Raw genomic sequence first — 16,568 nt, 5'->3', positions numbered from 1 at the left:
TTCGGTTATTTTTGGGTACCCCTTCATATTCAGTTGTTTGCTGGCACAAAATTGGGTGAGTAACTATTAATCAAGGCTATATAGAGAGTTTGCAGGATTATTTATATAGTCTGTCAGTATGGGCCAAAGATAATGGGTATCAGTTTACTGATGTAAAGTTATGCATTTTGGGATAAACAGATTACCAGCTGTGTACCACAGTGATGGAACTGTACTCCAGGAAATAGATAAACCTAACGATTTAGAGGTGCAAATAGATAGAGATCTGAAGTCATACTGCTCAGGTTGTCACGGTAGCTCATAAGATTACTTGGCTATTGAAGAACACACTAACAAATAGAGATAAGGAAAATTGTTATTCCTCTTTATAAGGCATTGATACATCCACATCTGGATTACTGTGCTCAGGTAGTCTTAGAGTCTTAGTTTCTTAGAGAGATGAGGAAATAGTAAAAAGGATACAGATGTGGGCGACCAAGATGGTAAGTGATCTGTGGAATGCTCCCTATGAACAGGACTTGCAAATTTACAAACTTACTCACCATGATAAAAATGTACTCGCCCAAGACTCCCTAACAAGTCAAAAAAAAAGTTTCATGAACTGATTAGTGGTACTTTATCATCGTTTATAGGAATTTCCTTTGTGTAAGAACTATTCCAGAAGAAATCAATAAATAATGATAACAGGGAGAACAGTAAAAGCAACATTGTTTTTTATATTTTGAGAAATAATTTGTTACATTAATTTTTTTTAAAACTAGAGTTGTCCTTTATATTATGCATATTCTTTTGTGTTTTTTTTAGAAGTTTAAAAAAAATTGTTCAGAAAGTTTTTTGTTTTTTTTTATTAAATATAAAAATATTATTCTGTTTTGTCCATTCTGTAGCTACTCTTTCACTGGCAAAATCGACTCACCACAAGCAAGTGTATTTGTCAAGCCCTGCCTATTAGGATAGACGACTGAGGGTTTGTGGGTTACAGAAGTCTGTTGATAGACAAAAAAGAGGGGATATGATTGAAACATTTAAGTTACTTAAAGAATTTTATAGGATTGATGTGGGGGGGTGGAATAACAACAGGTCATCCCTGAAAGTTGAGTAAAAAAGTGCTTAGTAGAGGATGCGAGGACTAGATTTTTCACTCAGAAAGGGATGAATGAAAGGAATGGGTTGCCAGAGTCAGTTGTGAGTGTTTTATCTGTTGATGGATTCAAGGAAGGTATGTTAGGTAATATGTGAATAGATTGGTCATTAATTTTTTTTAATTAATTAATAATTATTTTATTTTCTTAATCTATCCAACTTATAATTGTTCCTTTGAACTCTAATAACAACAAATAATAACAGTTTATTATTTTGATTCATCTTTTGAATGTAGTTAACAGTATCTCCGGGGTGCTTAAGGGTCAAAACTGTATAACTGAGAGGAGACCTCCACACAGCCTTTAAAGGAATGCAGAGAACCAACCAGGGCTTCTGACCTAATGTCCAATCCTCACCTTCTCGTGGTGCACCCTGTTGGATATCTACCTGGATACTGAACGAATGATGATGGGCTGGCAATTTGGGATTTAGCCGACCAAATTGTATTTTTATTGGCTTAAACCAATATAGAAAATGATGGTACAACATGACAAAATTTCATGCCGGCTGGGCGTGTCGCCCGGTTAAACAAGGCCCCTGTTGTTTTCACCAGGGAACCAGGGCGAACAGCAAAAAGCCAGCTACTGGAACAAATCTGAAAACACACCCCAACTCAACATCACCAGAGTTAAAGATCGGTACTATCAACATGAGAAGCCTGAATGGCAAAGAAATGGAGCTAGCTGAGGAATTAGATAAGAACCAAACTGACATAATAAGAGTGACTGAAACAAAAAAGACAAAAACTGGTGAGATCTTTCTGAACAATAAATACAAAATGTTATATTCAGGAATGACAATCAAGGAAAAGAAGGAGTAGCCATAGTATTCAACACAAAATACGAGGCTAATCTTCTTGAATGGCTGGCAGGCAGTCTCAAGTAGAGTGATGTGGGCAAATATCAGAATGGGGAATTGGACAATGAGACTTATTTGCACCTATGGCCCCACAGAAGGTTCTACTAAGGTAGAAGTGGAGGAATTTTTTGATGCTTTAGAAAAAGCAACTGACACAATGAAAAAGGAAAAGATGGTCCTTATTGGGGATCTAAATAGCACGGTAGGAAATGATTGTGAGATATACAAAAATATTTTGGGAAAATTTGGAGAAAAGAGCAAATCTAATAATAATGGCAAATACCTGTAGGATTTCTGCTCAGGACATAGACTGGTTATTACTAATACCATGTTCCAACATAAAAATGTGCACAAATTCACATGGAGAGAAGAGGCAAGGAAAAAGAAAGTCTCATTGACTATGTTATTGTTGATAGTGATGTTTTCTCCCTGGTGCAGAACAACAGAGTGTACAGAGGATTTGAAATTGGAAGTGATCACTATTTAGTCTTGAGCAGGATAAAATTGAATTTCATTTTGAAAAGAAGAACACGTAAGAAAGTTTTAAAGCGAATAAAAGTTGGGCAGCTCAGATGTGAACTAAAATACACAAAGATTATTGAAAAAAAAATGAGAGTTTGAGAACAGGAACCAAACCTTGGAGATTCAGTGGCAAGCCAAAAGAAAAATTAGAACTCCATGGTGGACACAGGAAGTTAATACTTTCAATGCCAAGCTGAAAATTGGAATTTCGTGTGGTGGCCAAATTTTATTTATTTTTTTATTTAGTTATCGAGGTCCACGCGATAACGTGTGATCGGCCGTTTGGTGAGAACTCGCATCGCGTGATTGAACATGTTAAAGAGGCAGTGAAGGAAAAGAAGAAAGCATATCAAAAGTTTCTGGCAAATAAGTCAGCTTGTGCTCTTAGAGAATACAGAGACAAATCTAAGAAAGCTAAACACTGTGTAAAACTAGTTAAACAAAAGTCATGGGAGGACTTTGGCAAGAACATAGAAAATAAATATCAAGAAGGTGGCAAGATATTTTGGAGGTTGTTGAAGAAGCTTAGAAATGGAGGAATGACTACTGAAAAGGAGTTAGAGATGATAAAGGTTACATGAAAACAGGAGAAAAAGATATCCTTGAAGTATGGAGTAATTACTTCGAAAAATTGCTAAATGAAACAAGCAGTGAAAGCACAGTGGTAAAAAACACTCAACAGGCATACAGTCAGGAATACATATCCATACTTGAAGTAGAAAAAGCCATCAAAGGCTTGAAATGTGGAAAGGCAGCTGGAGTAGATGATATTCGACCAGAAATGCTGAAATATGGTGGTATAAAAGTCTTACAGTGGCTGCACTGCATAGTTCAGAAAGCGTGGACAGAGGAACGAATTCCCGATGATTGGAATAGAGCTCTAATAGTACCCATATATAAAAAGGGAAATAAAACTGAATGTGAGAATTACAGAGGTATTTCCCTACTGAGTGTTCCTGGCAAGATCTATGCAAGCATAGATGAGAAACGGTTGAGAAGAATCGTAGAAGAAAAGCTTGGTGAAAAACAAACTGGATTCAGGCCAAATAGAGGCTGTCAGGATCAGATCTTCACTTTACGACAAATAGTTGAGAAAGCATGGGAATATAACAAAGATCTGTATTTAAGTTTTGTCGATCTGGAAAAGACATATGACAAGGTGCCAAAATAGAAGCTATGCAATACGCTACAGTTATATGGTGTCAATGGGGCATTATATCAAGCAATACTTAGTCTTTATTTGAGTTGTAAGTCAGCAGTTAGAATTGAAGGAAGTACAGGAAGATGGTTTAATGTTAAATCTGGTGTGAGACAAGGATGTACATTATCACCTCTGTTATTCATTATTTATATGGATCACATTATGAAGGAAAGTGGTATTAAACATGATATCAGAATTGGAGATGTTAATGTCTGCTCTTTGCTTTATGCGGACGATGTTATACTTCTAAATAAATCCACTACAAGTCTGCACGATTCTCTGACTAAATTGAATAACTGTTGTAATAGATATGGTATGAATGTCAGCATTAAAAAGACAAAGACAACGAAAATAGGTAGAATTGTTGAAAATTTCAATTGTGTTGTGAACGGGGAACCTGTGGAACAAGTAAAACAATTTTCAAAAAAGAAGTAGAACAAGTTTCAGCTACTTAGGCACGATTTTTACTGAAGATGGTAAATTAAATATGGAAATAGACAACAGAATCAACAAAGCTGGTATGGTAGGAAGTCAATTGAATAAATTCATATGGAATAAGAGAGAAACTACTCTGAACACTAAATTAGCTGTATACAAGACAGTGTTCAAACCGGTTTTAACGTATGGATCTGAGAGCTGGGTCAGAAGTAAAACACTTGACCAAAGACTAGAGATGCAGATATGAGAGTCCTGAGAAAGATGAGAGGTGTGAACAGATGGCATCAATGGCAATATCATATTAAAAACGAGTATATTAGGAAAGAACTTGACATTGTTGGCATCCAGGAATGCATTGGCAGAGCTACTCTCAAGTGGTATGGTCACTTGAACAGAATGGGCTAGGAAAGATTATCAAAACAAGTGTTCTCTGCCAGGTGGGCAGGAAAACGACCCAGAGGAAGACAAAGATATAGGTGGATTGATACGGTACTATGTGCCTTAGATGATAGAAATATAAGATCTGATAATGATAATATTGGAGTCTTGACAAGTAACAGACTGATTTGGAGGAAAATTGTAGATAGGAAGTTAGTAATGATGTAAATTTTTCATGTAGTACTATCATATCCTGTACACCCCTTGAGGGTGTACAGGATATGATAGTACTACATGAAAAATTTACATCAGGAATTTGATGATGAATAGTATCTCCTAGGACATTGTGTATCTCCTATGACTATGACATTGTCCACATAATTGGTTGAATATTGAAGATTTTGAATAACTTCAAAATAATTTTTGTTACATGTGCAAGTATAAGCTGTGAAACTTACTTTAATATGAAAATGAGTCATGCATCTTCTATTTATGCCACTACCTTCAGCAACCTAATCCCAGCATAAACTAAGACCCTCCCTACACACACAAAAAGGTGAAGTTTATCTCCTGTACTACTTGTGTATTTGTTTATTTATTTATTTATTTATTTTTTAGTATGAAATCAGTTTTTGATGTGTTTCTGAAATAATTCTGTTTTTTTTTTTGAGATGTAAAATATCAGTTGTGCAATTTCAAAAAAGCAAACAGAAGGTTAAAAGCATGTTGGAAGTTGGTGAACACAATAAAAACTTATACAGTGACAATAATTCTGACCGTTTGTTTGATAAAGTAACACAGCATTTCATGTCAAGTTTCTAATCAACTTTTTATACAATCAGTCCATTTTGACAGGTTTCAATTCTTGAGAATACATTATTTTCCTGCCATTTTTTTCCCTTGAAAAAGTTCATTTACTAATCTTTCATTTTCCCATTACGTTTAACCACCCATCTGTCCATACATGGAAATATATACAAAATTTTATGTTTGGTGTCTATGTTATTTCAATAGCATCCAAATGCAATTTTAATTTTGGTGGTCACTTTGCACCAATGTTTAGATTGCTATGTAAACACATAATGATGTTAGTGGTTACATGACTACAGCATCTTAGATTAGTTGCGTTTACATATTAGTGACTAATTAATGTCAACTTCTATTCTGATATCTCCATTCTTAATATGATGGTGCCACTAATGTTGTCACTTGACTGGGAGGAGGATATAACTAAGATTTAATTAAGCTGCTATTATCAGAGCGACTTATGCATGGAGATTGGTAGGAGCATGGAATGCACTGCCTGAGAGAAAAGTGCAAATGGATGAATTTAAGCAGTGGTAGGATACTTTGTGTTGTCTAGTACTGACTGGCCATGGTGAGTCTTATGACTGCATGGAGGTCAGAAAAAATAACTTGCTTTCTTAGTAGCCTCCAAAATATTTTGCGATGATTATCATAACAAATATCATGAACGATGTTTATTTTCTTTATTTTTTTCCGAAATCTTCTATGACTTGTTAAGCTCCTTTTACAGAACTAAATTCTCCTACATTTTTTTCTGGCATGTGCTCTTTTCACTAAGAGCACTTGCTAATTCACTAGGTAAGAATTTATGATTTCTTTTTTTCATGGACAGCTTCATTTTCTTGTATTCACCATTGACATGGTGAATTCTTCTTCTTCTTATTATTATTATTAATAACACCAAACTCCAAGGTGAATACAAATTCACGATGGGAGGTACATTGCATCATACATAAAGCTAATCAAACTATGTTTAAAACTCATTCAATGAATCTGCATTTACCACACTGTCAGGCAATGGATTCCACCAAGCAACCACTCTCTATGCAAAGAACTGCTGCTTACTCCCTTGCTCATATCCTCCTAATATATAGCTTCCAGAGACATTATACATTCAATCATATTTCCTCTCCTCCAGTTCACAAGGCTGTGCAAATTGCATTCCTTCAATACTTCACATTCCAAAGATCTGATCAAGGCCTTATACAATGGAACCATAATTCCTTTATTTCTGCATGTCAAGGTCCTCTGCATCGTTGCCATAATCTGATGTGATGACTTTGTAACTTGTGCAATGTAACCCCTGCACTTCAGCTCCACCACCAGTTCATGGATCTCTTGTCTTTGCTACTATCTTCAAAATTTCCCTATAAAGTGTATACTTTGCAACCCATCATTGTCTACTAAATTTCAGAACTTTACACTTTGCAACACTGAACTGACAGTTCCACTCACTTGCTCACTCACACAATTTATTAAAGTCCTCCTGTAAGGTCATAACATCTGTACATTTTGAATTTTGAGTTAAACTTGCCCCAATATCTAATATATAAATTAAGAACAATAGCCCCAAAACAACCACTAGTAACTTTTCTCTTTCAGAACACCACACCCCATACACAACATGCTGATACCAATCTGATAGCTGGTCACCTGTCTGAATTGCTAATCTAGTACCTAATCCAATTTCTTCAAATTTAGTTACAACTTGTTGTGCGAGACTCCCTCGACACTTCTGTGTATAGCAGAAGAAGGCAAATCCATTCTGATAATACAGTAATCAGTGTTTATTATTATATGTTGGAAAATTAGCTTTCCCTTTATGAAAATTCTAGATTTAAAGTGTAACTATTTTGCTTGTATAACAGTTGGAAAATTTTACATATAAAGTACGTGATCTCATGTGTTGCTGATGAATTCGTACATCACCTTGTTCCTTTCTTCCCTTCAACATGAATTGACTCTTCTTGGCACTGTGCCGGCCACCCAGGGTTCTCGAATGTGTGATCGGACAATATTCACACCAGCTGAGCTAATCACTTCCTCCTCCAAGTTAGATAGAATTATCAAAAGTATTGCTGATGTTAATTCTCTACAGGAAGATTTGAATACTTTTAGCTTGGGCAGATGAATGGGGTTAGTTTTAATATTAATAAATGCACAGTGTTACGCTTTGGGATGCAGAGATAAAAAGCTATGTACCGTATTCGTGGAGCTGTACTACAGGAGGTGGATCAGATTCGGGATCTTGGAGTGATGGTAGACAGTGGACTAAAGGTCTGAAGGCACTCTGCAAGTGTTACAAAGACTGCACATTGTATTGCTGGTAAGGAGGTAGTGTCACCTCTAAATAAGACAATAGTCAGACTGCACATGGATTACTTTGCTCAAATTGGTTGCTTAGTTTTCATTGTGATGTGGAAACACTAGAGACAGTCCAAAGATGAATGACCAAAATAAAGAGTGTGGTGCATTGTTTATGCAGAGTGGTTGAGGGAATGTGATTACAGAGTTGAGTGGATAGTACGAAAAGAGGAAATATGATAGAGACCTTCAACTTGGTTAAGGGATTGTACCAGATTATTACAAAAGGAATTATAAAGAGTGGAAAATTGAGAAGAACAAAAGGCCATCCATGACTTTTTGAATGGAGAGTTGTGAGTGAGTGGAATGGATTGACGGTGAATGGATTCAAGGAGAGGTGTGATAGGATTTGTGTGTATGGTGGTTGATTCGAGTCTCGTGCGATGAGTCTCTGGACTCCATGGATATGCCGCAAAATAATAAGTTTTTTACGTTGGGTATAATATATGTTAAAGATACCAAGCTATTTTAAACTTGGTTTTAATCCAATTCCCAAGTAAGCAAACAGACAAGTAAGTCAAGTTTGCGCCTGCAAGTAGTGCAAGTCTGGGTGACTCGTGGTGAAGGTGGAATAAGCTCTGATCACTATTCTTAATATTTACCCTTAATGCAAGCACATCTCCTTGAGAAGATGTATGATGCTATGCATTACAGGCAAGGGGCCACTACCCAGACCAGTTTCGACCTTTATTGAGGTCTCATCAGTGGGAGCCAGGCTTAGAAATACCAAGGTTAAGTAATACAGAGCTTATAAGTATTTTACCAAAACAAGTTACCATAAGGTGCTTTGACCTTATTAAATAAAAATCTCAGGATGAGAGATAGATGTAGAAAGTTTTTTACCTTGGGTATAATATATGTTAAAGATACCAAGCCATTTTAAACCTGGTTTTAATCTATTTCCCAAGTAAGCAAACAGACAAGTAAGTCAAGTTTGCGCCTGCAAGAAGTGCAAGTCTGGGTGACCTGCAAAGTACTGCAAGTCTTAGGAAACTCGTGGTAAAGTGGAATAAGCTCTGATCACTATTCTTGGTATTTCTAAGCCTGGCTCCCACTGATGAGACCTCAATAAAGGTCGAAACCGGTCTGGGTAGTGGCCCCTTGCTTGTAATGCATAGCATCATACATCTCGAGGAGATGTGCTTTGCAAGGATAAATATTAAGAATAGCGATCAGAGCTTATTCCACCTTTACCACGAGTTGCCTAAGACTTGCACTAATTTGTGGGTCACCCAGACTTGTACTACTTGCAGGTGCAAACTTGACTTACTTATCTGTTTGCTTACTAGGGAAATGGATTAAAACCAGGTTTAAAATAGCTTGGTATCTTTAACATATGCAAAATAATAAAATAATAATAATAAGAAGAAGAATGTGAATAATTTCAAAGTTCAATATGACAGACATGTTGCTGTTTGTGTGGGCCTAACAGGATGAGTCTATTGACTTCATGGAGGTTACTGTAATAACAACAATGCAATAGAGATACAGTAATAATAATAATATAATAGAGACATTTAAGCTGTTGAAGGGTTATTATAAATTAACACTGGAGAGATTTTTCATATGGTAAAACAAGGAGCACTGGAAGTTGCAAAAAGTGGTTAGAAGTAAGAGCATGGAATGCAGTGCCTAAGAGGGAGAAGGGTGAAAGTGCAAACATGGATGGGTTTAAGGAGTAGTATGAGAGCCTTCATTATGACTACTAGTGACTCCACAGAGGTCAAGAAAATAAAACAACAACAATAGTAATAATAAATTTACTTTATGCAGTACCTTTAAAAGGTGAAAAAAATTATATAAGAAGAATTAGAATTGCAACAGAACTATATTTGCTATAAAACAATTAGAAAAAACAGCGGTATTCTTCACTGATTTAAAAGACTTGATAGAATCAAATATAGAATGTTTTGAAGAAATATACATCAAGATATATACTACTGCAAATTAATGAAATTATTATAGATACATACACAAAAAATGAATGTATACTAAAAATTCCTAGAGAAAAAGGAAATAAACAGAGTTATTTAAGTCCATCTATATTTAATATACTTATGGATGAAATAACAGAATTTGAAATGAAAACTGAATGGAATAAATGTTACGTGTAGAAAATAAACATACAGCAATCCCTCGATTAGTGTGTTTTAAAGAATGCCTAATGCATTCTTTAAAACAGGTGCATTAATCGAATATAATAACCTATGGGAAAAAGTATAATTCATTCCTCAAATTTCTTTTTTGAACCTTAATTTTTTTTATAAAAGAATTAAGATATGTCTCAGGGCCTAGTTAAAGGAAAACCATGAAGCTGAAAAGACAATAAAACATATTCAGAATATAAATTTATTATTCTGCTTCTTAACAAAGAATTGAGCTAATGTAGTTTGGCAGGCATTTTGTTTATTTTTTTTCATACAACTGACAGTATGGCCCTATTGCCTCTTCTACTCTTCTGCAAATTTTACTGCTTCTCTCTCTCTCTCTCTTCATCAGGGTCAGCCTCTAAGCATTGCTGCTTAAAAACTTTGATTGTACAAAAAATATTTTCAAATTGTTTCTGTGAAATCTCTTTTGGCTGACTATCAGTGGTTAAATTTTCTTCATATTCTTCGGGATCTTTCAGCTGTGCATCTAAACTTAGCAGGTCGAAATCACTCAATTCTTCAGAATGAGATTTAATTAACCCTTGGAGTTCTTTCTCCCCTTCAATGATTAATTAAATCATTGAAGGGGAGAAAGAAATGAAGTCGCCAACATGCGAAATCACGTGCTTTATAGATAAAATTTCCCAACTATTATACAAGCAAAATAGTTGCCACTTTAAAATCTACAATGATCATAAAAGAGAAGTTAATTTTCCGACGTGTAATAATAAGCAACTCATCCCAGAAGACAGATTGATTACCCTATTATCGGAATGGATTCTCCTTTTTGTGACATGCGCAGAAGTGTCGAAGGGTCTCGAATCTGTGGGTGTACTATAGCAGACGACATAAATTTTGGCTGTAAAAATTTGGAACATAGTATACATAGAAGTAATGTAGTATGCCATTAAAAAGAACTTTATAAAATGTTTTAAATCGGTAACTAAATTATTTCATTCTGGTGAGTGATTTTTTAAAATAGTTAGCCATAAAAATGTATAGACAGAAAATTTTTAAAATCTGTAACATTTATTTTTAAGATGTATATAGGCGCACTAATTGAATTTTAGAAGCATACTAATCGAATTTGGGTATCGAAAAAACATGACGCATTAATCGAGGGATTACTGTAGTCTCCAAGAGTCATTTTAATTTCTTGCAGTTATTTGAAAGAAATTAAGAGTACAGTTTTAATACAGAAAACTCAATAGTGCAAATAATAACAAAGCTAAATGCACAAACCCAGATGTAACTGAAACTAAAAGGAAACATATGAAAAAAAGAATGTAATTTAAATCTCAAAAAAAAAAATTAACAGAAAAATATGAGAAAGAAAGTAAAATATTAATAACATCCAAAAAATAATAAAATATCAGGACATTTAAAACCAACAACATTATCATCACAGGTGGTCCTTCTGTCAAACACACAGATCATCATACCATGTCTTAAATACATTCACATTCTCTGCAGTCACTACATGCTCAAGCAATACATTCCAATCATTTACCACTCTTCATGAAAGAAACCTGCTTCTCACTACCTCCTTAAACAGCTTCCAGCAACTTTTTACCAACTTATATGGCCATCATACCCCCCCCCCCCAATACACATCCTTATCCCACCAGACTGCAGATTTTCAACCTTTCTTCATCCTTAACATTACAGAGACTAGAAACCTCCTTAGTCAATTGCCTCTGGAACACCTTCCAATATATCTTCATTCTTTTGAATGACCAAATCTATGCACACTATATGTGGCCTAAACAAGGCCTTATACAATGGAACCAGAATCTCCTTACTTCTACAATTCAGTGTTATCCACATTGCTGCCAAAATTTGGTAATTTGTCTTCACAATTTATTAATGTGTCCTCTAAATTTTAGGTTCCTATCCGTCATTATTTCCAGATCTCATTTCCTCCACTCTCTCAAACATATCACTACCAACTGTATACTGTGCACCCCATCTTTCTTTTCCCAAATTTTAAAACCTTACACTTTTCAACATCAAACTGATAACCCCACTCCCATGGCCATGCACACAGCATATTCAAGTTCTCTTGTAAAGCCATAACATTTGTTCTACTCTTCATAGTTCTTTCCAACTCTGAATCCTCACAACCATCCACATTCAAACCTTTTCTAATATCATTAAACACACAATTTAAACAGCAATGCTCCTGAAAACAGACCCTTGAAGCACACCATTACTGACTTTCTTTTTCTGAGATATTGCTCTCCCCATACATAACTTCAGGATATGCATCAGACAGCTGATTCCAATCCAATGCACTAATCTATTATCCAATTCCATCCACTCCAATTTAACTAGCAACTTATCATGTGGCAATCTATCAAAAGCCTTTGCTAACTAAGTATAACCATGTATATATCTCCCTTGTCCAATGCACCTGTCATGTTTTAGTAATCTGCTTACTGTAATAAGTAAGCAGATTACTAAAACATGATCTTCCTTTAACAAACCCATGATGTCCATCAAAGAGAATATCACTGTTGACAATTCTGGATCTTGGTCCTAATTAACCACTTCAATACTTTAATCATAACACATGACAGGTTGGCCTGTAATTTGAAATCTGAATCTTATTACCTCCCTTATGAAATGGTACAATCCTGTATTCCTTCTGTTCCTTTGGAACTTAAGGTCACTATAAGACTCATATTAAACAAGTATATCAAGGAAGGTTAATAACTCCCTGGCACTTTCCCTCAAACCAAGCAACAGGCAGTGAGCGATATGTCATTGTGTCCACAGCCATATTAACATCAAGTTTACTTAATTCTCCATATGCCTTCTACTCACTCACAGTCAGTCTCCTCTGCTCACTTTTAACTGCGCTCACACTCTGCACGATGTCACATTCATGAAGATGAAATACCTTTATGAACTTTTCATTTAATATCTCAACTATATCCTCTGCAGTGGTTATCCTTTTACCATTTTCATTAACCAACATTACCCTGCCATATAAAAGATATAAAGCAAATATGTGCAAGATGAAACATTAACAAAAACAGTTCAAAAATCAAAAACTGATCTAAATTTCATACAGTGGAAAATTTTTTCTTACCTTTCTCTTAATATCAAGAAATTGAGAAAAAGTAAGGGACCAGTAGAATCCCAGTTCTACCATATAGTACCACCATACATCTCGTGTTACAGACTGTAATAAGAAATAAAATTAACTATTTTATGTTGTAATTTCTTTAATAAAAATTAAATAAATTATTAAAATTGCGACTTTTACAGAAACTAAAACAGAACAGACAGTGTATAAATGTCTATTCTATAAAAGAAAACTGACCCACTTAAGAGAAATCATTTTTTCAGAGAAGAGGAGGGGGAGATTCTGAACTGTTTCATGAACTGCCCTTTCTTTACTGAATGAATGCTTTGTACATTACTGCAATTACATGACACCGCCATGGAAAATGAGTAGCCATCACTGGAGGCCACTCACTACACAATCCATATCTACAACAGGGAATCACTTAACACCTAACTCCACTGGCTGTAGGGGGGGGAGAGGTTGCTTGTTTGGAATAATTAGATATGATGAAGAGGAGGGGAAATTGCAGGTTTAACATTTATTGAAAGAACATCAACCAACAGACATCAGATGATCAACTTTCACATTTCTGATGTTAGCAGGGTTTCAATGTGGAAATAATTAGAGCTACAAATAACAGACATCAGATTGACCGACTTTCAGAATGCTAGGTAGGGTGTGTTATTGAAATAATCACTAAAACTGCAAATAATAGGCAACAAATAACTTAGTATTACATAAGGGTTGCAATGTTCAGACTTTTCTTTTCTAGGAGAGGACACAGTATTTGTAAACAGAAGCACAATATTTGCATACCTGTTGAAACTGCAAATAACAGCATAATAATGATAAATGTTCATGCTTTGTAGATGTGTTGGGGGGGGGAGGTAGGGGTGTTCAATGTTTATATAATCAGTAAAACTACAAATAATAGACACTAGAATAATCAATTTTTCAGTTATTTCAGAGTTTGAAATGATCACATGTCATGTAACTTATACTGTAGTTCAAATCTGATAAGTTGGCATATCTCTGGTGATCAATCACATTTTACATATATTATAATAATACAATAACAAAAAGTTAAGTGAGGTGTTCAAGCACCATAACATTTTAACTAAAAAATAAGAAATTGATGTATGGTTTTCTGCCTTAGGTTTATATTATACAAGAAATTATTCCTGTTTTCGTCTATATCCTTTTCTTTCTTTACATTTTATTCTTTATATGTAGACAAATGACTTATGCTACTGAGTTCACATGTGGTATCACTGGGTGACCACTAAACAAATGTCTCCTCACTATATTATGTAATAAATCTAAATTCCTAATGATACTATGCCTTTCAATGCACTAGAAAATTTTTAGCTAATTGTAATAAATTCAGTTATGCTTAAAAAAAAAATCAGTTTTAATGAAATTATATGCATATATAATTTAAAGCATGAAAACATTTGTTTTCATTTCATCTGTTTGGACATAATATGGATGTAAAGAAGAATATAAAGTACCTCTGTAGCATAAGGTAGATGAAAGATAGGACATGAACCCTTTGATTCTCATCATCACGAGAGGTCTCTTTATATGGTCTTTTTTTTCAGTTAAAGATGAGTTAAAAATATTCTATTAGTGAGTGGTAGATGGCATAGTGTGTAAATGGAGGATTAAGTAGTATAGAAGGTAAGTTGTGTGGTGCAGAGTGTCAACCCACAATGAGTCCTTGGATGTGTCACATAATAATAATATAATCAGGAATCAGCTGGATGAGTAAGTTTTCAAAGAAACACATCATCAATATGAAATAGTACAGATGTGATACATTAGCTGCAAACACGAATATAAATGACAACTACAAATCACTCTGCTAATTTTTAATAATAAAGAGGCTAAACATAAATTACACATAGCTAACATGTTAAGATCAGTTCTGACAGTGTTTATAGATACGTAATGGTTATTTAGATTCAATGAAAAGGCAACTAAGGCCACAAGGTAATTTGTAGTATGTCTGTCAATCAATTATGTATGATGTATTAATATGAGTGTATGCTTTCACTAGTTGTTTTGCAAAGGAAGTTATTGGCAGAATAAGCAGAGTCACTGCATGTGAGACTATTTGTGCTTTGAATGAAATGGCCTAGATTTGTTGTTCACCAGTTGCTTTGAAAGGAAATTTTAGAGCAGACAAAGTCTAGTCAGAGTGATAATAACTGAGTGCTTTGATCGAAAAATGGCCTATAGAACATTTATTGCATCCCTGAAGGGATCTAAACCTGAGTCATTTCAACTAAAGGGACACATCCTTCTTTCATTTTAGTCATTGAAGCACCAGACTTGTAAGAAGTAAAATCAAAAAAGAAAGAAAGAATAATTTTGACAACTGTTAATAATTATTTTAAGAGTGTATATGTGGATATTAATTGGAAGGAGTATTAAAAAAAAAAAAAAAAAAGAGATAATGTATTGTTATAGTACACCATGCAAATGTATGTCAAGGTGAATCAAACCGCTTCTTATTACTTTCACAATGTCCCTTCTGATTGGCCATGTGTTCTTAATAAATTGCAGAAAAATCATCATTAACTGACACTTCCCTATAACTAATGTTAAAGATTTTTTTTTTTTTTTTAATGAGTGATCATACAGAATTAGTAATGGATTTGAGTTGAATATGAATCGATGATCCTTTACCCTGCAAAAACAAGAAATTTTTTCATTTGTAATGAAAAAATGTACTGTTCATAATGATTTTGAATTATGTTAATCTCATTCATGACGTTATCAACTTATATTTCATCTCTTATCCCACCAATGATTCAAGCATCATGGGTAGACTAAGAGTTAAGAAATCTAGAAATGTCCCTCAAAGTCTCCAATAAGCAGAGTGACTTTCTCAAAACAATGCGATGAAAAAGCAATAAGTAGCAAACATGCCCATAGTGAAATTCAAATCCACAGTCTGTTGGCTGGAGAGTGGAGATGCTATCAATCTCAGACAAACAGGCTGGTATTTAGTATGTATGAGGGTGGGCTGAAAAGTCCTCGGCCCTCGACCATAGATGGCAACACTATCGGCAAGATTTTTTTTTCTAAGTTGGTACATCTATCATAAGCATCCATGTGAAACTGCAAGTCATTCTATCAAGAAGTTTGTTTTATACGAGTACAGCTGTCTGAAGCAAAAGTGTTGTCTGCATCCCTTGAAATGGATAAAATTGAGTATCGTGTGGTTATAAAATTCTTTGTAAAAGAAGGTTTAACGCCAAAAGAAATTCATTCGAAGTTCATAAAAGTTTATGGGCACTCTTCTCCTTCATTTTCGACAATTAAGAAATGGGCTGCCGAGTTTAAACATAGCCATACCAGCCTTGAAGATGATCCATGTGAAGGACATCCAAAAAGTGTAACAACACCAGAAATCATTGATCAAGTGCACGATACGGTATTCGATGACCAGCGAGTCAAAATGCATGAAATTGCTGAGACTATAGGCATTTCAAAAGAACATGTAGGATATATTTTGCATGATTTATTACTATGGATGAGATTTTGCATTGATTTATTACTATGGATGAGACTTGGATTCACCATGACACACCAAAATCCAAACAGCAGTCAAAATAGTGAACAGAAG

The 16,568-nt window shown here is 34.7% G+C and overlaps 1 protein-coding gene across 3 annotated transcripts in view; it reads right to left on the bottom strand.

The window, feature by feature from the left end:
- Positions 1 to 16,568, bottom strand: part of schlank (ceramide synthase schlank) — a 211,362-nt gene that overhangs the window by 77,201 nt on the left and 117,593 nt on the right. For all 3 annotated transcript variants that reach the window (XM_090402722.1, XM_090402723.1, XM_090402724.1), the window contains exon 6: positions 12,956 to 13,048. In XM_090402722.1, coding sequence (XP_090258848.1) covers positions 12,956 to 13,048 — 93 coding nt within the window. The remainder of the gene's footprint in view (positions 1 to 12,955; positions 13,049 to 16,568) is intronic.

Source organism: Typopeltis vanoorti, chromosome 13 (assembly GCF_054136105.1).
Source record: "Typopeltis vanoorti isolate ZY-2024b chromosome 13, IOZ_Tvanoo_1.0, whole genome shotgun sequence".
NCBI classification, from domain to species: Eukaryota; Metazoa; Arthropoda; class Arachnida; order Uropygi; family Thelyphonidae; genus Typopeltis; species Typopeltis vanoorti.
The sequence above is the reverse complement of the archived record's forward strand: the minus strand, read 5'-3'. Positions and strand labels throughout refer to the sequence as shown.